The 23,467-nt window shown below is 42.6% G+C and overlaps 1 protein-coding gene across 1 annotated transcript in view; it reads left to right on the forward strand.

Annotated features, from left to right (window-relative positions):
* The first annotated feature begins 5,887 nt into the window (after positions 1-5,887).
* The window catches only part of ST8SIA1 (ST8 alpha-N-acetyl-neuraminide alpha-2,8-sialyltransferase 1), a 148,094-nt gene continuing 130,514 nt past the window's right edge, over positions 5,888-23,467 (forward strand). Inside the window, exon 1 of the mRNA XM_045873762.3 lies at positions 5,888-6,697. Within this exon, the coding sequence (XP_045729718.1) occupies positions 6,462-6,697 (236 nt within the window). The 5' untranslated portion in view covers positions 5,888-6,461. The remainder of the gene's footprint in view (positions 6,698-23,467) is intronic.

The raw sequence follows: 23,467 nt of genomic DNA on the forward strand, positions 1-23,467 counted from the left end.
GCTGGAGACTTCAGATTTCTCTAATGTCATTGGTTTTGGGCTTCCATAAGTACTTTTCAGAGAGAATCTGTTGTAACTCATTTAGATGTAATCTACTGATGTTCTGTTGGAGCCCTAATAGTGTGGTGGTAAGATGTGGGAGAGGGAAAGTGTTTTATTTTCTTATGAAATTTCAGTCTTTCAGTGGGCCTGTGTCCCTGGGCTGTGTACCTCACAAGTAGATCATAGTTTGTTTTTTTTCTTTTCCCAGCTTAAGTGAAACAGGAAGGCTATTGGGGGTTGAAGTGAGAGAAATGCCCTTCCTTCAGGTAGGATAAGGTTATGATAAGGTCTTTTTCCCTGGAAAGTAGGACTTTGTCATGGAGAATCATTTGGGCATATTTCACAGTGGTTACTGTTTTTCTCTATCCCTGCCAGAGCACCAAGAGGATCTTTCTCAGTTTTTCACCCTGAAAACCTGGTGGGATTCCTGGCGGTAAAACTCAGAGTAGTATGGAGGCCCACCTGACTCCCAGGAGTTTCTCATCCCTATGCTAGTTCACCCTCAGCTTCCGGCAATTACACTTTTACTAATTCCAAATTATCATTGAGCTCTTCCCACCAATTTATGACTCCAGCATCTCTTGCTCTAGACAAACAGGCCTCAGCTCGGACTCTGGATTTGCCTGTTTCTCCAGACTGGAGATGGTAGTTTGCTTTATGACCTCAGTTCTTTGATGAGTACAAGAAAAGCTGTTGATTTTCAGCTTGTTCAGCTTTTTTGTAAGGATGGGAGTTACAACTTCTAAGTTATGTCTGAGTTGAAACTGAAAGCAATTAATTGCTCTTTTGATCTGAGGCACAGCTCTCTCCCTAAGAATTCCCTTTGTCTCTCTCCTGCATGAGAACCATGGAATTCTGGATCCCTACTCCCTCTTTTTGGTAAACCTATTATTTGAGTGGAGTATCTCCAGTATCTTCCCGTTGCATGGGAGTGAAGTTCTTCAGACTTTGCATTTAAAAAATGTCTTTACAATTATCATATGGTTTCACTCATATGTGGAACAGAAGAAATAGTGCAGAGGATCAGAGGAAGGGAGGGAAAACTGAATGGGAAGAAATCAGAGAGGAAGACAAACCATGAGAGACTCTTATTAATCATAGGAAACTGAGGGTTGCTGGAGGGAGAGCGGTGGGGGAATGGGGTAACTGGGTGATGGAATTAAGGAGCGTGCGTGATGTGATGAGCCCTGGGTGTTTACGCAACTGATGAATCATTGAACACTACATCAAAAACTAATGATGCACTATATGTTGGCTAATTGAATTTAAATAAATAAAAAATATATTAAAAAAATTTTTAAAAAGTCTTTATTTTACCTTCACATTTGAGTCATACTTGAGCTGGGTGTAGAATTCTGGTTTGGGAAAAATTTTCACTAAAAATTTTGATGGCCTAACCTCATTTTCCTCTCATTTCCAGTGTTGCTTTTGATGAGTCTAACATCATTATTATTTCTACTTCTTTGTATGTATGTGTTTTTAAAAAAATCTTTCACAATTTTTTTTTTCTAAAATTTCACTGTTATATATTTTGGTAATGGCCTTTTTAATTAATTTTACTGAGTCCTTAATGGACTCTTTAATTTTGGGATTTTTTTTTTTTTTTTTTAGTATGACTGTGAAAATTTTCCCCTTTCTGTTTTCTTCCCCTATTGGATTCCTATTAATTGGATGTTAATTTTTCTGTTTGAGTCTATAATTTATTACCTTGAAAAGAACCCTCTTTTATCTTATTAGAGCCTACTTTCTGGGATACTTCCTCAATTTTGTATTTCAGCTCCTCTATGAATTGTGTATTTGTGTGTTTACCGTATTTTTAATTTTAAAGGACTTTATTTTTGGTTATCTGAATATTCCTTTTGTTCTTGCTTCATGGATTGTCTCTTATTTCTGTGAAAGTATTAATTACAGCTTTTATTGAAGATTCCTTTTGTTTTCTGCATTATCTTTCCCCCTTCTGGGTTTTTTTGCGTGTGTTTCTTGTTTATTTTGTCTCTGTGTTCATGTTGGAGAGTCCCTTCAAATGTCTGGGGATCCTGGCTCTCTACTCATATCTGAGAATGAAGCTCAAAAAAGAGGATAGAAACTCTGTGAATAGAGCTTTCCTAGTGGTGGGCTTCCCCATATGGTGTTGGTCAGGGATATTGCTGTCTGATTGGAGAGCTGCACATATCAGAATCTGTAGGTCTTCTTACTAGTGCTGTGAAATTTCTCTAGAGAGGTAACCTTGTGTTCTAAGCCAATTTGGAGGATAAGATCTAGAGGCTTCACTGCTCCTTTTAAAGACTTTCAACAAACTCTTATTTGGTTTCATCTATCACTTCCACCTCCAGGAGTGCCTCTAATTTCTGAGTCTTTCAAAATTACTGTAGTGCAAATTAGCTTGATTCTTTTGACTTCTGTCTATACTCCCCCACTCTGTGCCAACACACACACACACACACACACACACACACCCCATCACTTGAAGGCTCAGAGCTTTCTACATTCTGATAAACCAGTTATCACTTGTTCAGTTGCTTACCTGAGTGTAAATGTTTTGACATCATTTGTCTGCTTTTGTATCTCTTTCTTTGCTTTTGTCCTTTTGAGTTTATGCCTCTTTTATTCCTTTATTTTCCTTTTAGTGGAATCACAAGAGGGAGTAGAAATAAGCAAATGCATTTATTCAGATAAACTATATTTATAGCTCTTTTAGGGGGCGCCTGGGTGGCTCATCCAGTTCAGTGTCTAACTTTGGCTCAGGTCATGATGCCTGGGTCCTGGGATCAATCCCTGCTTGGGGCTCTGCACTTTGCTGGGAGTCTGCTTATCTCTCTCCCTCTGCCCCTCCCCTGCTCATGCTTCCTCTCTCTCTCTCTCTCAAATAAATAAATAAAGTCTTTTAAAAAACCCTATATTTATGGTTCTTTTCATTCCACAACCCTATTTGCTTTGGTGTTGTAACTGGCTTTGAAAAGCCATATTTTTATGCTTTTGTCTCTCCATTCCAAGCCATTTTGATGAAATAATGAGAGGAGACTGAAGAAAGGATGCCATTTAATTTTTTTTTACCTCAAATCATTGACAATTTTATTTAATATATTTTTTAAAGATTTTATTTATTTGACACAGAGAGAGAGAGAGCTCAAGCAGGTGGAGAGGCAGGCAGAGGGAGAGGGAGAAGCAGGCTCCCCGCTGAGCAGAGAGCCCGATGTGGGGCTCGATCCCAGGACCCTGGAATCATGAGCTGAGCCGAAGGCAGACGCTCAACCGACTGAGCCACCCAGGGGCCCCTTATTTAATCTTTTAGTGAGAGATTTCTATGTGACTATTAGTATTTGTCTTCATACCCATTAGCATCCAAGCTGGCTTGTAAATTGTGTCCCATTTACTCTGATCATCTTTCCACATCTTGGTCTCTCTTGACTTCTCAATGGGAGTTTCTCTTTTTCCTCTTTTCTCCATGGCTTCAGTTCTGTGGTGGTTTTGTCCCTTATACTGGCTTCCACTACAATGCTGATGTCACAAAAGTGCCCCCCATCAAGTTTACATATGGCATAAAATAGCTTTGCACATCATGTTTACTGGTTCAGTAAACAAACATTTATAGAATTTTAAAAGTTGTTTAGTTCCTGTGCAAATTCTATTGTGTACTCAGATGCAGACATAGAAAATAATACCTAAGTTACCTACTAAAAGTTATTTGGATCAAGTTTGGGCTTGCCATTTGATATACAAGACCACATACTGTTACTGCCCAGTTGCTTTGACAAAGTTACATATGAAAAATGCTAGCAAAACAACCCAACACATCTGAGTGTCTTATTTGTTGGAGTCAGCAAATACTATAGACATTCAGAGCAGGAGGTCAAAGGGAATAGGAGCAGAAACCACAAACATTTACTGAATTCCTATCCCATGACGCCTGTATTTTAGATGGTTTGGGAACACATTGAGGGGGAAATATCTAGCCACTTGGGTTGGCCTTTAATGATGTGTTGAATTTGTATGGAGGGAGAAGAAAAATACAACCCATGCAAGAAGAAGTGCCAAAATACAGTGCCAAAAATGATGCCTGTGTGACTTGGAAAGGTGAGGGCAAGGCCTGTCTAGATTTGGTGTTCGTGCTAAGGAAAAGCAGGGAATGCGATTGGATTGTAGGGTGAGGCAAGAGCCAACAAAGGTAAGAGAACCTTAGTTTTCAGAAGAAGGAAAAGTAGCACATTGCATTTCAGAAGTCTCTCGATGTAAGACACAACTTTGATGCATTTTTATGATGTTAAATGTGGGTACATTTATATAGCCCCTTCAGAACTGCAGTGTCTTATTTTTGGTTGTTGGTTTATTTGCTATTGCTCTGCAAGTATCTCTTTTACTTGGGGAAGAAGAGAGAAAACGGGGTGGTTTGTGTTCTATTTATATTGTAGGAAAAAGGATGACAGGTGATTTATCCATAGCTCTGGCAACTATGGGAAAGATCCCTGGCCTTTCCAGAACAGAAGAAGGTGGGTTGGTTACTTCGCAGGACTTCAGGTGATCTTCATTTCAAACAATCTTTATTAGGCTCGACTATGTTAAGATATAACTTTGGAATTTCACAGTTTCCTGTCTCTACTGATTTACCTAAATAGGAGAGATTTCTGGGGCATACCTGGTCATGGAGGGCAGTGGGTCATTCTCCTAAGAGGTCTTAGTAGTGTTGGAGTATTAAGACTATGGTGGTCGTTCGGTCATTTTTGGTAAATAACTTTCCAGCAACTTCTCAAGTTTCACCTCTCAGTGGAGAAAGATGCTGGAGAAAGATACCAGGCCTCTTAGCAGTCAGCAGAGATTGCGCTGGGGCGCTGCAGCCTGGTCAGCTGAGCAAATGGAGCTATGGCCCTGGATTTTGGTTTCGTGATGACGAAGCTGACCCGGTTAGTAGGCTGCTGGGTTTCTTTGTCCCTGCACTTTCTGCTTAAGCAAATGGATTAGACAACCGCTAGGAGGTACCCGAGCTATGCGTCGACAGCCGGGGCGAAAAGAAATGGCTAACTGTGGGTCCCTCGGCTCCGCGGATACAGGCTGGTGGCGCTTTTCCAGGGTCGGGGTTGCAATTAGCTTGTGGGTGGGGCGAAGAAGAGGTCTAAGAACAAACGGCCCTTTAATCTAAAAGGCGGAGGAGGTGAACACCCCGCCAAGGCATTATCGTCCCCGAGGTCTGCGAGCTTGGGCACCAGCTGGCTGCACATCTGGATGCAGCAGCGCCTTTCGATGCAGGGCGGAGTCGAGGCTGAGGATCCCGGTGTGCACGCACCTCGTCGTGCGCGCGCGTGCGGGTCCGTGAGCATTGGGAGTGTATCTGAGTGTGTGTGTGCGCGCAGGCGCGCACGAGTGTCGGCTGGAGCCGCGGCTCCAGGATCGGGTAATGGGGCTGGGGGCCCAGGAAGGAATAAATCTCTGCCGGCCTCCTCGCGCCTCACAGCGGGTTAATAAACCAGCCAGTTATAGAGAGATGAGGGTGACGGCGGCAGGGTGACAGCCCCGGCGTGCCGGCTGCGTGTGGAAGGGTCAGGTTAGCAGCCAGTCTCTGCCACACTCAAATATATACATACATAGGGGGTGGGAGGTTATTTTTTATTGTTTGCCTCTATCTCCAGAGAACAAGAGCGGGAGGAGAGGCGCGCGCTCCAGGCGAGCGTCGCGGATCTGAACGGGTCGAAGGAGGCAAATTTGCGGGTGGGGGAGGGCGGGGGAGACCTTGATTTCCACCAATCCCCGGGCATTTGTCTGCGAAGTCCGGGGCGCAGCGGAAGGCTGCGGCGCGCCGCTGAATTAACTGATGAGAGCGAGTTCTTTTCTTCTTCGGGAGGGGTGGGGAGCGAGGGTCCTGGCGGGCAAGGCGGAGAAGCCCGGGGCAGGATAGCGGTCCCGGGCTGCCGTGGAAATTTCCAAGGACTTGGTGCGTCGCGGAGAGCGCGTCTGGGGGGTGCTTGGCGGTGCAGCAGCGCAGGAGGCGGGGAGAGGCGGCGAAGGGCGCAGGAGCATCTCTCAGAAGGGGACGCCGCGGACCAGTTGTCTGGGAGGGAGCCGAGCCTCTCCCCGGACCCGCGCGGAGGGCGACAGTGATGCTGCAGAACCGGCGGGAGCGACTCACCGCGGCCGCTCTCTGCGCTCTCGGAGACCCCAGCGCCCGCCTTCTGCAGGGGAAGAGACCATGACCAGAGCTCGTGACTTGCCCCCCGGCCACTTCCCCTAGAAAGAAACCCTTGAAAAAGTTGCATTTAAAAAAATCCTTGCGCTGACCTTTGGGGCCGTGGGGGCCGAAGAAACGTGCGTGCGAGTGCAAACAAGAAAACGAAAGGTGTGTGTGCATGGGGGGCCGGCGGTGGGGGGACCCTCCGCTGCCGCTTTGCCTGACGCTGTGCTGAGGCCGCCCCCGGGACCCCGGGGCTGCGATGAGCCCCTGTAGACGGGCCCGACGACACACGTCCAGAGGGGCCATGGCAGTACTAGCGTGGAAGTTCCCGCGGACCCGGCTACCGGTGGGAGCCAGTGCCCTTTGCGTCGTGGTCCTCTGTTGGCTCTACATCTTCCCGGTCTACCGGCTGCCCAACGAGAAGGAGATCGTACAAGGGGTGCTGCAACAGGGCACGGCGTGGAGAAGGAACCAGACGGCGGCGAGAGTCTTCAGGTACTCCTCCCCTCGCGGCTCCTCCCAGCTCGTGTCCTTTACTCCCCGTGCGCCGAGGACTGGGTCACTGGCTAGGACGGCCTTGCAGAGGCATCTCTTTCATCCAGTACTTCTTCTCCTACTTCCTTTCTTTGCCATTTCTAAACCTGAAGACTTTATCTGGGGTCCTTCCCCACCCCTTACACCAAGACATGTGCAGACACCTGCTTTGCCCACATAAAGCCTGTAAGCATTTCTTCCCCAGCCTAAGTTATAGTCAGTGATTCGTCGGTAACTGGTGGGAAGGAGAATCCAGGTGAACTTTGTCTTTTGCACTTAATGAGAATTTATCTCTTGGGCTCTGCAGATGTTTAAAGCTATAGAGAACTAGAAGAAGGTAAGAGGCATCTTCCTGAGGTTAGGTGAGTGGTTGGTAACATAAATCACTAATGAGGGAGTGATGAGCAAATCTTGGGCGGGGAAAAACATGGACACCTATCCAGGATCCTTCTGCTTTGTGCAGTGTGCCCATGACAAAACACAAAGCACTTACTGATCACCTACTAAGAGCCGGGTACTGTGTGATTTTTATTGAAGACTCAACAACTTTTCCAGTAACAGATATTATTATTCCCATCTTACCAACCACAAACTGGGTCTTCAGAAGGAGGAGTTACTTCCCCGAGGTCATGACATGACCCTTTGAAGTGTGGGAGCTGAAATTTTCATCACACAAAGCTCTACAGCTCCCAGCTTTTTTTGGGGGGGGGGGCTTAGACTGTAGAGGGCTTCTGGAGGATGGGAGATGGGCTTTAGGTAGAGACTTGAAATCAGAAAACAAACAAAAAACTCAAGCCAGGTTGGAAATTAGAATGCTGGGGCTCAGAGGTTGTAATTTTCCTTCCTTTCTGTGAATTTCAGCTTAAGTGTCTAAAAATAAGTTCTTGGCAGCAGGGTTTGTGTAGTTAGATTGGGAGGGAAGGTAATTTTCCTTCCTCACTTCCCTGGGCATGTTGAGGGGGACACACAGGGGCCTCCACGAGGGCCAGATGCCCCTTTCCCCTTCAGTCCCTGGGGCCAAAGATGCTGCAGTTGGCTCTTCCTGAGACTGTAGTGGTCTAAGTGGGGAGTGCTTTCCTTTGCTCTGCCTAGGATATTTGCAAGCAGTATAGATGGGCAGCTGAGAGCCAACTTAAACATTTTCACTACTGTTGGTTACAAATGTTCAGAAACATCTATGAATTACAAAAAACTTTTTAAACAGATGGTTTCCTTCTCCTCCTTGGTCGGGCCTGCTCCTGGAAAGAAGGTCAAAGAGATAATAGCCAATTCTTTCAGGGGAAGGCAGATGAATTCTTTGAACTGGGAGGGAAGACTTTCCTTCTCTCTTTTTCTTTAGAATTCAGCTATCATTAAGTTTAAAAATAACCCTACACCCCTTAAAAGTCTGTAAGGGCTAATTTTCTCTCGCCTTCACAGTATTGATTGTTGGACTCAAAAGCACCCCAACGGCATAGCATCCAGCAATTCTTTTCCCTAAAGACAGAAAGCACTTTTATCCTAAGTAATATAAGGAAATGAGTTAAGAACTTCCCATTGATTTGCAGTGAAAGAGTCCATTTTTGGTATAGGAAGAAGAATAAGGAAGCTCTTTTAGAGCATAAATTTCTTTTGCAGGACATAATCAAGTGGAAAATGCTTCATATTCTGAGAAACACAAACTGATCATTTCTGAGACACATTTGTCCCTTGCTGTCTGTAGCCTGGAGTAATCTTCAGTGTGGCTTTCATTTGGTCTAGTCTCTATGTGCAGAGAATTACTAATTAAAATCCACACAGTATAAAAAACTGCCTAAACACATATCCCTCAAAGTTAGTGTCTGTAAAAGTGTGTAAGATGCACCATTGCTTGTTGAAAAGAGTTTGGGCTTTGGACTAGAATTCTAGACTAGTAGAATTTCTAGGCTGTGTGTGCCATGACTAGATAGATAAGGAACAGAGTATCTTTGGCAATCCACTCTATGTCTTTGAGTCTTAGTTTCCATATATTTTATTTAAATTCAATTAACATATATTATTTGTTTCAGGGGTGCAGGTCTGTGCTTCATCAGTATTATATAAGTCTTACATTACCCAGTCTTATAATACCCAGTGCTCATTACAACACATACCCTCCCCAGTGTCCATCACCCAGTTGTCCCATCCCTTCACCCTTTTCCCCTCCAGCAATACTCAGTTTGTTTCCTAAGATTAAGAGTCTCTTATGGTTTGTCTCCCTCTCTGGTTTTGTCTTGTTTCATTTTTTCCTCTTTTCACAGGGATAATAACATTTATCTTGCAGGGTTGGTATAGGTTTAAATAAAAAAAATGATGCCAAGTGTTTGGCACATTTACCCAGTCAATGGTGTTATTATAATTGTCATGAATTATGATTTTCTGTATATGTTACAACTTAAATAAGGACTTCTGGCCAGCCCATAAGAATTTGGAACATTTTGCCTGCCAAATTTGCAGAGAAACATTACAGGTCAATATACTACCCCCACCCCCCAGCTTCTTTACATTGAACCTAATAAATAGGGATGAGGAGTTTTATTTATTTTTATTTATTTTTTTTTAAGAGAGCGAGTTCTTTTTTTTTTTTTTTTAAGATTTTATTCATTTATTTGACAGAGAGAGACACAGCGAGAGAGGGAACACAAGCAGGGGGAGTGGGAGAGGGAGAAGCAGGCTTCCCGCTGAGCAGAGAGATGTGGGGCTCAATCCCAGGACCCTGGGATCATGACCCGAGCCGAAGGCAGATGCTCAACAACTGAGCCACCCAGGCGCCCCAGGGATGAGGAGTTTTAAAAGATAAAAGTATCATGCTTTGTTAAGTCAAAAAAATTTTTGTATTCTGCATCTATAATAAAATCTGTTGTTTTAAATGTGGATTTTTAGTTTGTGGGTAATAGTGTATTTTTTTTAAGAGTTTCTTTTTATTTATTTATTTTTAAAAGATTTTATTTATTTATTTGAGAGAGAGAGAATGAGAGAGACAGAGCATGAGGGGGGGGAGGGTCAGAGGGAGAAGCAGACTCCCTGCTGAGCAGGGAGCCCTGCGGGACTGGATCCTGGGACTCCAGGATCATGACCTGAGCTGAAGGCAGTCGCTTAACCAACTGAGCCACCCAGGTGCCCAATAGTGTATGTTTTTAAAATATTAGACAGGTCAGCCAGAGGCCTTTATTATGTTAAGAAGGCATAACTTTTGCAAACCGGTGGCTGTGTTTTCCAGTCTAAAATATCTTCTGCACAGGGGCGCCTGGGTGGCTCAGTTGTTAAGCGTCTGCCTTCGGCTCAGGTGATGATCCCAGGGTCCTGGGATTGAGCCCCGCATCGGGCTCCCCGCTCTGCAGGAAGCCTGCTTCTCCCTCTCCCACTCCCCCTGCTTGTGTTCCTGCTCTTGCTGTGTCTCTCTCTGTCAAATAAATAAATAAAATCTTTAAAAAAAATATATCTTCTGCACAAATAGAAATATATGTACACAAATATACAATATGCACCTATGTGTGGAGATAAATGCACATTCATAAACTATGGAGTGATGTCATGTATATGTGTAAATTTATATACATATTCATATATACACATATATATATAATTGCAATCAGTTAATTGACCAGTATTTAATGAATGACTGTTATACACCAGATATGAGTTAGGCTCTGGGAGATAGCAGGGAACAGGATGGACAGATTGCTTTCTCTGAGACAACTTACCTCCTACTGGGGGGTGACTGACAAAAACAAATGAGTAAAGCAATAGGATGATTTAAAGTACCGTTAAATGCTATGAGGACAAAGGAAAGTGTTTTGTTATGTGTATAAGCATTAGAATTTCAGATTACATTTTGCCCTCTGTGCTTTCAGTTACTTTTGTGATTTTCTTCTCTTGGCTCAGACCTTAAGTATGACTTCTCAGAGGGGAACCTTGACAAATCTCATAGGAGAAGGCAGCAAGAAAGTCACAGAGCTGCAAGAGTTTTGAACTAGAGAGGAGGTTTTCGTAACATCCACATGGCAACAGAAAGATAAGGAATCAATTGACCGTATCATAGAAATATTGGAGAGTTTCTGTGCAACTCTTGTTGCTTCTGAACGAGTAGTCAAGCGGTGTGGGGAAATGCTGAACCAAAGTGGCATTTGTCTCTTCCATCAGGGCCTCAGCCACTTCATTTGCTTCTCTGAAAGAAACTTCAGCTCACAATTTATGCTCAAGACTTTATCCCTGGTGTCAGACATAGTAATAATGACAACAGTAACAACAACAAAACTGACAAATTGTTAGGAGCTTATAATGTGCATGACACTATGCTAAGTGCTTTACATGTACTGTCTCATTTAATTCTCCTAACAACCTTGTATAAGTGGATACATTATCATCCACATTTGTAGAGAGGAACATGCCCAGGTCCCTGCCATCACGGGATTTGCTGTAATCCCAGGGATAGGCATATGTGTGTATAATTAACTAACCAGCTGGACATAGGGCCATCAAAGAGAGGCAGCATAGCAGAGAGTAAAACTGATGGACTTGGGAGCTGTCAGAGCATGGTTGGAATCCCAGCTGTATCCCTTTCTGGTTGTATGATCATTGGTAAGTTCAACCCTCAGAGCTTCAGTCTCCCCATTTGTAAAATGGGGTGTGTAGTAATTTCTTACAAGTTCGCAGTGCAAGTTACATAGTGGCATATTGAAAGCACCTAGAACGATGCTTGCCATATACTTCTGTTCAATGCATGGTCGTTATAACAAGAGAAACATGAGCAAAGTGCTGGGGAAGTTCACAGAACATGGCTTTTAATTCTGCTGGAAGGAGGGAAATCGGACAGGAGGTGGTGTTTGCACTAATCCTTAAAGGATGGTAAAACTGGGTGGTAGTAAGAGGTGAGGGCAGAAGGATATTCTAGGCAGGGAGAACAGCAAAGGCTAAGGCAGGGAGATGTGGAAATTCTTGATGTGCTTCCTATATGGAAAGGTATTAATTTTCCCACAGAGAATGTAGTAAGAAGGTAGACTGGGAGGTAGACGGAGGCCAGGTCACCATCTCTGAATGGGCTTGAGGTGTGATTTGTGAAAAATGAATGATGTTTATCAAGGAAGTATCCAAGGGCACCGGCTGTGTGTCAGCTGTCACCTCACTGTTGGCACCTCACTGTTACTGGTGGACTGGGGGATAGAGGATAACACACGCAAGTGCTCTGAAAATTCTGTATATTCACTGGGTGCTAGCCATTACTTTAAGCCACGATGTTCCTCCTTCCTTTCCCAAATTCTGAATGAAATACTACTCTAAGCATTTCTAGCTTTATGTGCCTTCGTTTCTGTCCATATTTTTGAATCTGTGGATCCCAGAAGCTTCAGATATTTCCACAGCTGCCCTGGTGGCCGCAGAAGGGCCCTGGGGGGAGGGGGAGGGGAGGGAGGCAGGTGCATCGCTCTGTGTATATGGGATGTAAGGCTTATGTTTGTTAAGGTGGAGATTTATGGAATTCACTTTAAAAGTAGTTTAGGAAAAAGAGAGTTTAATACATTTTGGTGCTTAAGAAAATAAGCTTCGATTATGTTGTGGATTTACAAATGTGAAAAAACTTCATTAGCAATAACCACAATAGCAAGAATAAATCATTAACACCAATTGGACACATAAAATATACCAGGCCTGGTTCTCAGTGCTTCTTTTTCTTTTCTTTTGTTCTCATAGCTACTTTACAAAGGTAGATACTTGTATGTTCTTTGTTTTATGGATGAGGAAATGGAGATTCAGAGAGATCCATTAACGAAATGATGGTCACGTTTCCAACCCAGAGCTATTTGACTCTAACTAAGCCTTATACTCGTTCCCTGATAATCTTAGATAAATGAGGCACTGCTGCCTCTATCCCTTAAGATCTGGCCATGAATACTTCTCCAACATCATCTTTCATCAGCATTCCTCTTTAGGTATAGTATACTGGTGAGGGTTCTAGTTGCTGAAACAAGCCAGGCTGTGTTGGTTTTGCTTGTCATTCCCTCTGCCTGGAATGTCTTTCCTTCAAGGCCACAACTCCTTGCCCTTCACCTGGCCAATTCTTACTCATGTCTTGATGGTGCATTTACTGGTTAAGAGCAAAGGTCCCAAAGTTAGTTGTGCTAAAATTCTGATTCTTCCATTTGCTGTGTTCTTGAGCAAGTCAGCCTTCACTATCCGTTTCCTCATCTGTAAATGTGGCTTTTTTTTTTTTTTCATGTGGCGTCTTGTAGGATTGTTCTGAGCATTAGAATAGATAATGTGTTGAAAAATGCTTCTGGCATATAATTAGTGCTTAATCCATGTTACCTCTCTTCAAGGTAGCCTCCCTTAACTCCTTTCTTCCTTCCCAGGCTGTGTTAGAAGCTTCTCCTCTCTCTTTTTTTCATTGCCTTGTGCATATTATTGCATTTCTGTAATTATCAAAAAACATTTACTACTATGTGTCTACCACTATTACCATAGAAGACGCTAGAACTATAGCAGTTAACTTAAAATTTACTTTCTTGAAGTTTATGGGCTAATGAGGTGACTGGGGGTTCACATGGACACATGGGGGTGCCCTCCCTGTGTCGCCCTGTTCCAGTATCAAACTTCCTGGAGTTTGAGAAGCCTAAATTTGAACTGGCATCCCAGTTTGTTATGCAGGTATATTTGTTCAGGGAAAGGGATAGGAGGTCGGAATATATTTTTTATCTGTTGATTTGATTCTAACTTTTAAATATTTAGATACATTTGTGCTTTTGTCCTCTGCCTTGCCTAGGCCTCTGGTCTAGGTCATGAATGAGCAGGAGATCCAGAGCAGGATAGCAAGCACCTATTACTTTTAAGGTGGTTGGAGGAGAGGTCACTAACGTTTCTCAGGCTTGACTGTAAGCGGTTATTTTAAAAGGTTCCCCCGGGAAACTTATGGCAGGAATCCTAAACTTAAGGTCTTATCTAAATGTCCAGACTGTGCATGTGAGCAGGGTTATCACACTGTAAAATGTTTAGGCAGCAACTCAGAAAAACAAGATTTTTTTTTCTTAAAAGTTGTTTTTCTCATTACAGTTATAAATCATCTTGGAAGTGATGCTGACTATGTATACTTAATGCAATTTCTTTGAGGGAGTTGATAGATTTCTAGTAAAATACAGTACTTTTTAGCTTTTCATTCCACCTTGGATCTCTTGGGAGTTGTGTGACCTTGGGCAAGCTGCTTAGCCTCTCTGTTCCTCTGTTTTGTTATCCAAAAAATGGTATATATGCTAACCCACTTTATAGGCTTGTGATGATAAATTGAGATAATTATTGTAGAATCCATAGCCATCCTCACCTAGCTGGTGAGATGACAGGATGCTTGTTCCTACCTAGAAAGAGTCTAGATTTTGGGGCCCCAGAGAATCAGGTTTTGATCCTGGTTCTGGTTCTGTCATTTATTAACTTTGTGACCTTGAAAAATTTTCCTGGCCTCTCTGAGCCTTAGCTGTGGGTGGCAGTACTTACCTTAAGAGGATTAGGTGTTGAATTATTGCTGATTATTAAGCCATAATGATGAGAAAAGCCGCTTCCTGGGACACATCTGATGCCTATTACTTGTACTTTCAGTAATGGAGTATCTAATGAAATGTGACCTTATGACACACCCTCTTCTTCCATAGTGTTAGTACTAAGGATGCTGTAAAATGGCCAGTAGAATTTTAAGGAAGAGAACAGAGCCCAGTCATAAATTACCTATTCAGTCATCCGCATTTACTGAATGCCTGTTGTGCACCAGGTACGGGCTGGGATACAGCAGTGAAAGTTAAGACATGGTTCCTGATTTTATAAAATTTACAGTCTGGTCTAGTGTCATTAGTTAAGTTAGTAAGAAATTGAGTAATGTAGTGTTCCAAGGGCTACGGTTGGTCTGTTTCAGATAATTATGCGGAGTTTCAAAGTGATTGATTTTCTCCCTCTCTGTTGGACTGTCTTCTCGCTATGGCATTGCATGAGAGGGAAGCAGCCAAAACCAGAGGAGCTGTGTCACTCTTTTAATTAGGTGCCAGGAGGAAGCTGAAGTGAATTCAGAGTTACACATTCTCTACTATTCAGGGCTTAAGTAACAGAATACACTACCAGAGATTTCCAAGTGAGTATAATGAGAACAGGCTTTTGGGGAACAAATTGCTTGTTTCAGTTATTGATACAACAAATATATGCATGATTTTATGTCCCCTGTACTTATTTAAAAAAATCTATAGTGTTCATTATTTGTCTGATTTTGGAAGTAATAGATACTGTAGGAAAAATTTAAATGTAGTAAAAAGGAGAAAAAAACCACTCATAATTCTGTCCCTCAGAAGTACTTCATTGCGAACACTGTTTCTTTTGTGCGTATTTGTTTGCATATGTGTATTACTAAATTGTATATTTGTATGTTTAGTTTTATATTCTTTTATCCACTCAGTGTTATATCTTTAACATTTTCTCATATAATTAAATAATTTTTAGCTGCCAAGCTTGTGATAAAATAGCTTTATGATTTTCATTTTGGAAAAACGTTATTTACTGTAAATTTTTTGAATGTTACCAATTTGGAACAAATTACTTTCTTCCAAAGGATCCTTATAAAGGATATCATATTTGCATGTTAGATTTTTTTTTTTAATATTTCTTCATATATTTGGTAAATACTGAGCATGGGAAATCAAAAGCCTCTTTTTTTTTTTTTTAAGATTTTATTTATTTGAGAGAGAGAGAATGAGAGAGAGAGAACACATGAGAGGGAGGAGGGTCAGAGGGAGAAGCAGACTCCCCGCCGAGCAGGGAGCCCGATGCGGGACTCGATCCCGGGACTCCAGGATCATGACCTGAGCCGAAGGCAGTCGCCTAACCAACTGAGCCACCCAGGCGCCCCCAAAAGCCTCTTTAAAGAGTTCTGCTTTCTCAAAGTTGGCTTTTAAGTGATAAGAGCAGCACTTTGTGAAAGTAATTGACATTTAATCACCTAGAGACAAACATTGCTAATATTTTGGTATATGGTTTTCCAGAACATTTAGTGCTTCTTCTGTGTGTGTTTATAAAACAAAAATATAATGAATTTGACAGTATATTGTAAAATTTTTAATAACAATATATGTAGATCTATATCATCCCTTTTTATTTATTTTTTTTAATTATTAAATTCAATGTAGTTAACATATACTGTGTTATTAGTTTCAGGGGTAGAAGTTTAGTAATTCATCAGTTGCATATAACACCCAGTGCTCATTACATCAAGTGCCCTCCTTAATGCCCATCACCCAGTTACCCCTTCCCCCCATCCATCTCCCCTCCAGCAACCCTCAGTTTGTTTCCTAGAGTTAAGTGTCTCTTATGGTTTGCCTCTGTCTCTATTTTCATCTAATTTTATTTTTTCTTCCCTTCCCCTATGTTCATCTGTTTTGTTTCTAAAATTCCATATATGAGTGAAATCATATGGTATTTGTCTTTCTCTGACTTATTTCATTTAGAATAATCCCTTCCATTGCCATCCATGTCGATGCAAATGGTGGATATTCATCCTTTCTGATGGCTGAGTAATATTCCATTTTATATATGGACCACATCTTCTTTATCCATTGAAGGGCATCTTGGCTCCTTACACAGTTTGGCTGTTGTGGACATTGCTTCTATAAACATTGGGGTGCAGGTGCCCCTTCTTTTTACTGCACTGTATCTTTGGGTTAAATACCTAGTAGTACAATCGCTGGGTCATAGGGTAGCTCTATTTTTAACGTCTTGAGGAACCTTCACACTGTTTTCCAAAGTGGCTGTACCAACTCGCATTCCCACTAACAGTGTAAAAGGGTTCCCCTTTCTCCACATCCTCACCAACATCTATTGTTTCTTGAGTTGTTAATTTTAGGCATTCTTTTTTTTTATTCTTATGTTAATCCCCATACATTACATCATTAGTTTTAGATGAAGTGTTCCATGATTCATTGTTTGTGCATAACACCCAGTGCTCCATGCAGAATGTGCCCTCCTCAATACCCACCACCAGGCTAACCCATCCTCCCACCCCCCTCCCCTCTAGAACCCTGTTTGTTTTTCAGAGTCCATCGTCTCTCATGGTTCGTCTACCCCTCCGATTTCCCCTGCTTCATTCTTCCCCTCCCGCTACCTTCTTCTTCTTCTTTTTTTTTCTTAACATATATTGCATTATTTGTTTCAGAGGTACAGATCTGAGATTCAACAGTCTTGCACAATTCACAGCGCTTACCAGAGCACATACCCTCCCCAGTGTCCATCACCCAGTCACCCCATCCCTCCCACCCCACCCCCAATCCAGCAACCCTCAGTTTGTTTCCTGCAATTAAGAATTCCTCATATCAGTGAGATCATATGATACATGTCTTTCTCTGTTTGACTTATTTCACTCAACATAATACCCTCCAGTTCCATCCACGTCATTGCAAATGGCAAGATCTCATTCCTTTTGATGGCTGCATAATATTCCATTGTATATATATACCACATCTTCTTTATCCATTCATCTGTCGATGGACATCTTGGCTCTTTCCACAGTTTGGCTATTGTGGACATTGCTGCTATAAACATCAGGGTGCACGTACCCCTTCGGATCCCTACTTTTGTATCTTTGGGGTAAATACCCAGTAGTGCAATTGCTGGATCATATGGTAGCTCTATTTTCCACTTTTTGAGGAGCCTCCATACTGTTTTCCAGAGTGGCTGCACCAGCTTGCATTCCCACCAACAGTGTAGGAGGGTGCCCCTTTCTCCGCATCCCCGCCAACATCTGTCATTTCCTGACTTGTTAATTTTAGCCATTCTGACTGGTGTGAGGTGGTATCTCATTGAGGTTTTGATTTGTATTTCCCTGATGCTGAGTGATGTTGAGCAATTTTTCATGTGTCTTTTGGCCATTTGTATACCTCAGCCCTTTTTAATGGCTGTAAGATTTTCCTTTGTTAGAATAGTTAATGATTTATTTAACTAATCCACTATTATTAGATATTCATGTTGTTGCAGTTTCTCACCTTTGTAAATAATGCTGTGATTAACATCTTTGTGTATACATCTTAAACATTTCATCTATTTTCTTAGCATAAATTTCTAAAAGTAGTTTCTTGGCAGTTCTCCCCCCCCCCCCCCATCAATTCTTATAACTGGCTTCTTTGGTTGTTCATAGAATATCTTCAGCTTTGGCTAAGGGCAGATTTGAGTTTTCCTCCATTTCAGTGTGGAAAGTGATTGCATAAATAGAAAACATACAATGATTGTTAACATTAAATGATGAAATTCTCCTTAGGGAATTTTCAAGAGGTGGAAGCATCTAGGAAAAATTCCCATACAACGGGATGTGTACAGTAGCAGTCCCCTCACTGAGCCCTGTGGCGACCTCTCTATGAGGAATTTATTTAGTGCCCTGGAAGATGTGCCTTTGTCTGTCATGATTATTCTCTTCATTACAGAACAGATGGTAACTAGCTCAGTGTTTCATTCTTGTTTAAAAAGAAATGCCTTTACAGGACCATTTGTACTATCTTCTAGGATTTAAGCAATTAAAAACTGTAATTTAAAAAGAAAGTTTACCTTCTCCTCATGACAAGGTAGAGATTTCAAGGAAAATGATTAATGTCTTAAATAAAAAAAATAAAACAATTGTATGTTAAGACTTATTTTAAGAGTCACTTTCCTATATACTAAAAGTGGAAGTCTTGGGGGGGGATGCTTGGGTGGCTCAGTCAGTTGAGCATCTGCCTTCAGCTCAGGTCAAGGTCTCAGGGTTCTGGGTTTAAGCCCCGTGTTGGCTCTGGGCTCAGCGGGGAGTCTGCTTCTCCCTCTGCCCCACCCCGCTGCTTGTGCGCTCTCTCTCTCTCAAATGTATGAATAAAATCTTTGAAAAAAAAGTAAAATTGGAAATCTTGGGCTTGAAACTAGAACAGATCATATCCACCTGTGCAGAGGGTGAGCGTACAGTAGAAAGGCACAGAAATCCCATGATGATATTTTGTTAGGTTGGTGTTTTGGAAGTTGAGTGTTGGTGATTGGTTGTGTTGATACTTGACTAAATCATCTCTATCCTGTGTTATTCTCCTCCTTTGCACCTGTTTGAAGCAGCTACGCGTACTGTTGCTTTGGTGCTTTAGGGTCAGACGTTGAGTCTTGTTTATATTTGTCTGCCTCTGATCCTCCCTCACAGTCTTACTGACCGTCTAACAAGTACTTGTTTTATGAATGAAAACATCACATTTTCTGCAAGGCCTGTAGATAGCTGTCTGAATACCATTCAGGGGTAGTTTCATTTATTACCTAATATTGAGACTCCATGTTATTAATATTCACTACCAATTCATTTGTTCACTCCTTCACTCGGTCCTTTTTTCAACAAATAACTATTCAGAGCCTTCTGTATGCCAGGCACTCTTATTAGGTGCTGAGAATCAAGTAGTTAGCCAAGAAGACATGGGCCTTCCCCTCGTAGAATGGATAAGCACACAGCATACATTGTAAGAAGAGTGATATTCTCCAAAATAATCTCTCAACTCCTTTTTATGGAGGAAAAACAAGCCCAAGTTTAACTTCACTTTCAGAATTTAGCTGTGTCTGTGTTTGGGCCAAAATCCTACCTTTGGTCCACTCTCTTTCTGGCCTGCACAGTGATTGTGAGGCCAGAGGCCTTTGTACTGTTTAGTGGTATGACATCTTTTGATTCTGGTTAACCTATGCAACATGTGAAATACTAAGAGAGGAAAAAGTCCTTTAAAACATTGCTAAAAGATACGAGTCCATGGGGGAAAGCAAAGCCCAATTACTGGTAGAATGAAAGAGAGCTAGAAGCAGGCTGGCTTGGATGGGGATTGTTTACTTTGTTTGCAATTGATCCTTTTTAAAGATTTTTTTTTTTTTTTACAGATTTTATTTATCTATTTGAGAGAGAGAGCACAAGAGGAGGTAGGGTCAGAGGGAGAAGCAGACTCCCTGCCAAGCAGGGAGCCTGATTCGGGACTCGATCCCACGACTCCAGGGTCATGACCTGAGCCGAAGGCCGTCGCTTAACCGACTGAGCCATCTAGGTGCCCCTGTATGCAACTGATCTTGACTTAACTAGCCACCCTGCCATAATAAAGGAGAGGAAGTTTGACAGAAGGGGGAGGGGCTGGAAATAGAATGCTGTGGTTTAAGGAGTCTCAATTTGGGGTAAAAACACAGTCATTTTATTTTTTCCTAATAACTGCTCCAATACCATGCCATGGTAGCCCTAACTCCTCACTCCCACTCCCCGCCCCACTTAGCTGGCTCTAATGGGTCTTTGGGCCAATGTGGTCAAATTTTATCAATTTTTATCCATCTTGATTATTGGGACAGTATATTCTGGTGCTTAGCTCAGTTTTGTTTATTTTAATTAATTCTTTAAAGGTTTATATATTTATTTTAGAGAGTGAGAGAGAGAACATGAGCGGGAGGGGCAGAGGGAGAGGGAGAGAAAAATCTCAGACTCAACGTTGAGTTCAGAGCCCCACGTGGGGCTCGATCTCATGACCCTGAGATCACAACCTGAGCTGAAACCCAGAGTTGGGGGTTCAACCAACTGTGCCACCAGGAGGCCCTCAGTTTTAGTTTATTTTAAAGCACAATGAAAACTCTGTAGCTACCCTTGCTGCCTGCTTTGGCTCTACCTGCACCTCCAGGAGCATGTAGTGGAAGTGTGAAGGTAGAGCCCTACTCCACCCGCCTCTGGGAGCTACCTCTTCCCCATTGGGTAGGGAGGACATTCACAGTCCTTTTTCTCTGTTAATGATTGTGGTTTCTCATGGGGAATCCTAACAGGCTGCCCACCTCTTCTAAGGCAAACTGGTCTGGTTCCTTCACCTGGTGGGCAGCCTTCATAGGTGGAATACTAGTAAGCCCTCCACCCACAGACAGCTCCCCATTCTTGCCACCCTGAAGGGATTTTTTACAGCCCACTGCCTCCCCATCTCTTTCCATTTCTGTTTCTTTTTTCCAGCATTGCCCTTAAAAATAAAAGTTATTTCACTAGCAAAAATGGGTTTATTTGGGGATAGTGGAAAATTGCAATTTGGAAAAAGCAACGGTTGGCTAAAACATAGACTAGGCCAACAAAGGAGAGGAACATTATTTTATGAAGAAGGAGGAAGTTGAGAAGGGTTGTTCTAAAGGAAAGTCCATTGAAGGAAGGCAAAAGTTCAGGGTGATGATGGTTTCCCATTGGCTGAGTTGCAGGGGTAGTTGATTTCTTGTAAGAGATGCAATGTACATCTTTTCTTGTTGGGAACTGTAATTGATGATTCTTCCTTGTTGGTTCTTCGGGGGGGGGGGGGGTGTATATAATTGATGAGTCTTGAGGTAGAGTGGTACGGTGTGAGGGCTCCCCCTTCTGGCCTCTGACTCCCATCGTAGTGAGATTTTCCTTGGTTAATTTTCATAGGAGATAGCACAGAGCCAGCGCGGGGCCAGTGCCGCAAACAGCCCAAGCATAAAATGCCTGTTTCTCTTTATTGAAGACCCTCATTGTCTTTACAAGTGATTCTATTTGAACATCCCCCACCCTTCTTCTTCCTTTGTTGGCAGGGAGAGAAGGCACTTGCTCTACATGAGACAATAGCCTCATGAGAAAACATGGCACTCCCAAGTCTGTTCCTTTCCCCTGGTCCTACTCCATGTGAATCAGCTGTGTGGCGAGAGGACTGCTTCACTGTCTAGTACTACTTAGAGAACCTGTGGGGAGGTGGTTGGCTCCAACTTCTGGCAGCTTTCTGAACCTAAAAAATAGGGTAATTAGCACATGTTGGTCTTAATTCTGGCTTCTGACCGTAAATCCCAGATAAGAGAGAAAAACCTCATATTTTGTTATATTTATTTCCTGGGTACGTTTTTGTACTGTCACAAAATTCAGTCATACTGTTTCTTAAACGATCCCTGTGGGCCCCAGAAATCGGGAAATGCTCAATGGGTCAGTTCACTTTCATACTGAATAGGTGATCAAGGTTTCTTATCACAAACAAAGCATTCAACGGGGCACCTGGGTGGCTCAGTTGGGTAAACGTCTGCCTTCAGCTCAGTTCATGATATCAGGGTCCTGGGATCAAGCCCCACATTGGGCTCCCTGCTCGGTGGGGAGTCTGCTTCTCCCTTTCCCTCTGCCTCTCTCCCCTGCTTGTGCTCTCTCTCTCTCTCAAATAAATAAATAAAATCTTAAAACAAAAAAACAAACAAGGCGTTCAAGAACACCCAGCCCCCTGTTTTGGGGGCTTACCACAAATGTCTCCAATTGTCACCATGCCATTTAGAGTCACTCTTCTGCTGCCAGTTCTTCTTCATTTCCTTTTCTTTCTGCTCAGGAAGCTTGGGGGCAGACTGCCAAGTATGCTGGCTAAGCAGACTCCAGCTGGGGAATGTTATCCCTTTGGGCAGGCACTCCCAGTCTTGATTTTCTTGAGTGCTCCCTCCTCTTCAGGAAAGGGAAGCAGGGCCACTCCTGAACAGGTTCCTCTCACTCCTAATTTCCCTTTATGTTGACCAGGGTTGGGGGGTGGTTGTGTGGTGGGGCTGGATCCAGATCATCCCCCCAAACTCTGCTAGGGGTCTGGCCATATATCCCGTGGCCCTCTCAAGTCAGTGAAGGGTACTTAGCAGCAGTGTCTCCAGATTTGGATGTAAACCATGATTCCAGCATAAAATCCCACTGAACATCCTGTTACAAGAGGAAAGAACCAATAAAGAAACTGGAAGATTGCTCCTAAAGTATCAAATTTCAGGATTTATAACTTTTAAGCAGTCTAAAAAAATTCCCTTTGGGCTTTTAGAGTAGAGATAATCTATGGAAACTTAAGTTCATGTTTATGAACATTTGTTGAGCACCAATTATGTGCAAGTACTATGCTAGATGCTTTCATGTGCAAAATATCAGTCCATCTTGGTTTTAAAAACTCTTGGTTTTATTTTTTTTTTAAAGATTTTATTTATTTATTTGAGAGAGAGAATGAGAGAGAGAGAGAGAGAGCACATGAGATGGGGGAGGGTCAGAGGGAGAAGCAGACTCCCCGCCGAGCAGGGAGCCCGATGCGGGACTCGATGCGGGACTCGATCCTGGGACTCCAGGATCATGACCTGAGCTGAAGGCAGTCACTCAACCAACTGAGCCACCCAGGCGCCCAAAAACTCTTGGTTTTAAAATCAGCTCCATTTCTGGGGCGCCTGGGTGGCTCAGTCGTTAAGTGTCTGCCTTCAGCTCAGGTCATGGTCCCAGGGTCCTAGGATTGAGCCCCACATCAGGCTCCCTGCTTGGCAGGAAGCCTGCTTCTCTCTCTCCCACTTCCCCTGCTTGTCTTCCTTCTCTCACTGTGTCTCTCTGTCAAATAAATAAATAAAATCTTTGTAAAAAAATAAAATCACCTCGATTTTTTAAGCAATAATGATATTTTTAGTAGCATAGTTGTTATTTATTTTTTATCTGCCATATGCGAGGCACTATTTTAAGGACTTTACACAGTGTTATTTGGCATTCACAAATACTCTGTGAGGGAGGTATTATCCTTATTTTACAAAGAATCAGGCTGTGAGTAATTATTTCTTTAAGGCCATTTAGATTGTAGGTGATGCTGACAGCTAGCATTTAAAGAGTGCTTACTATGTGTCAGACCCTCTTTTAAATACTTCATGTATGTTAACGTCATGATAACAACCCTATAAGATAATCTGCCCCCCCCAAATCACACAAATTTACTATTTTATCCTTTTGTAGGATAGAAG

Source organism: Mirounga angustirostris, unplaced genomic scaffold (assembly GCF_029215605.1).
Source record: "Mirounga angustirostris isolate CCGP_5_RB_7025 unplaced genomic scaffold, mMirAng1.0.hap1 SCAF_5, whole genome shotgun sequence".
NCBI classification, from domain to species: domain Eukaryota; kingdom Metazoa; phylum Chordata; class Mammalia; order Carnivora; family Phocidae; genus Mirounga; species Mirounga angustirostris.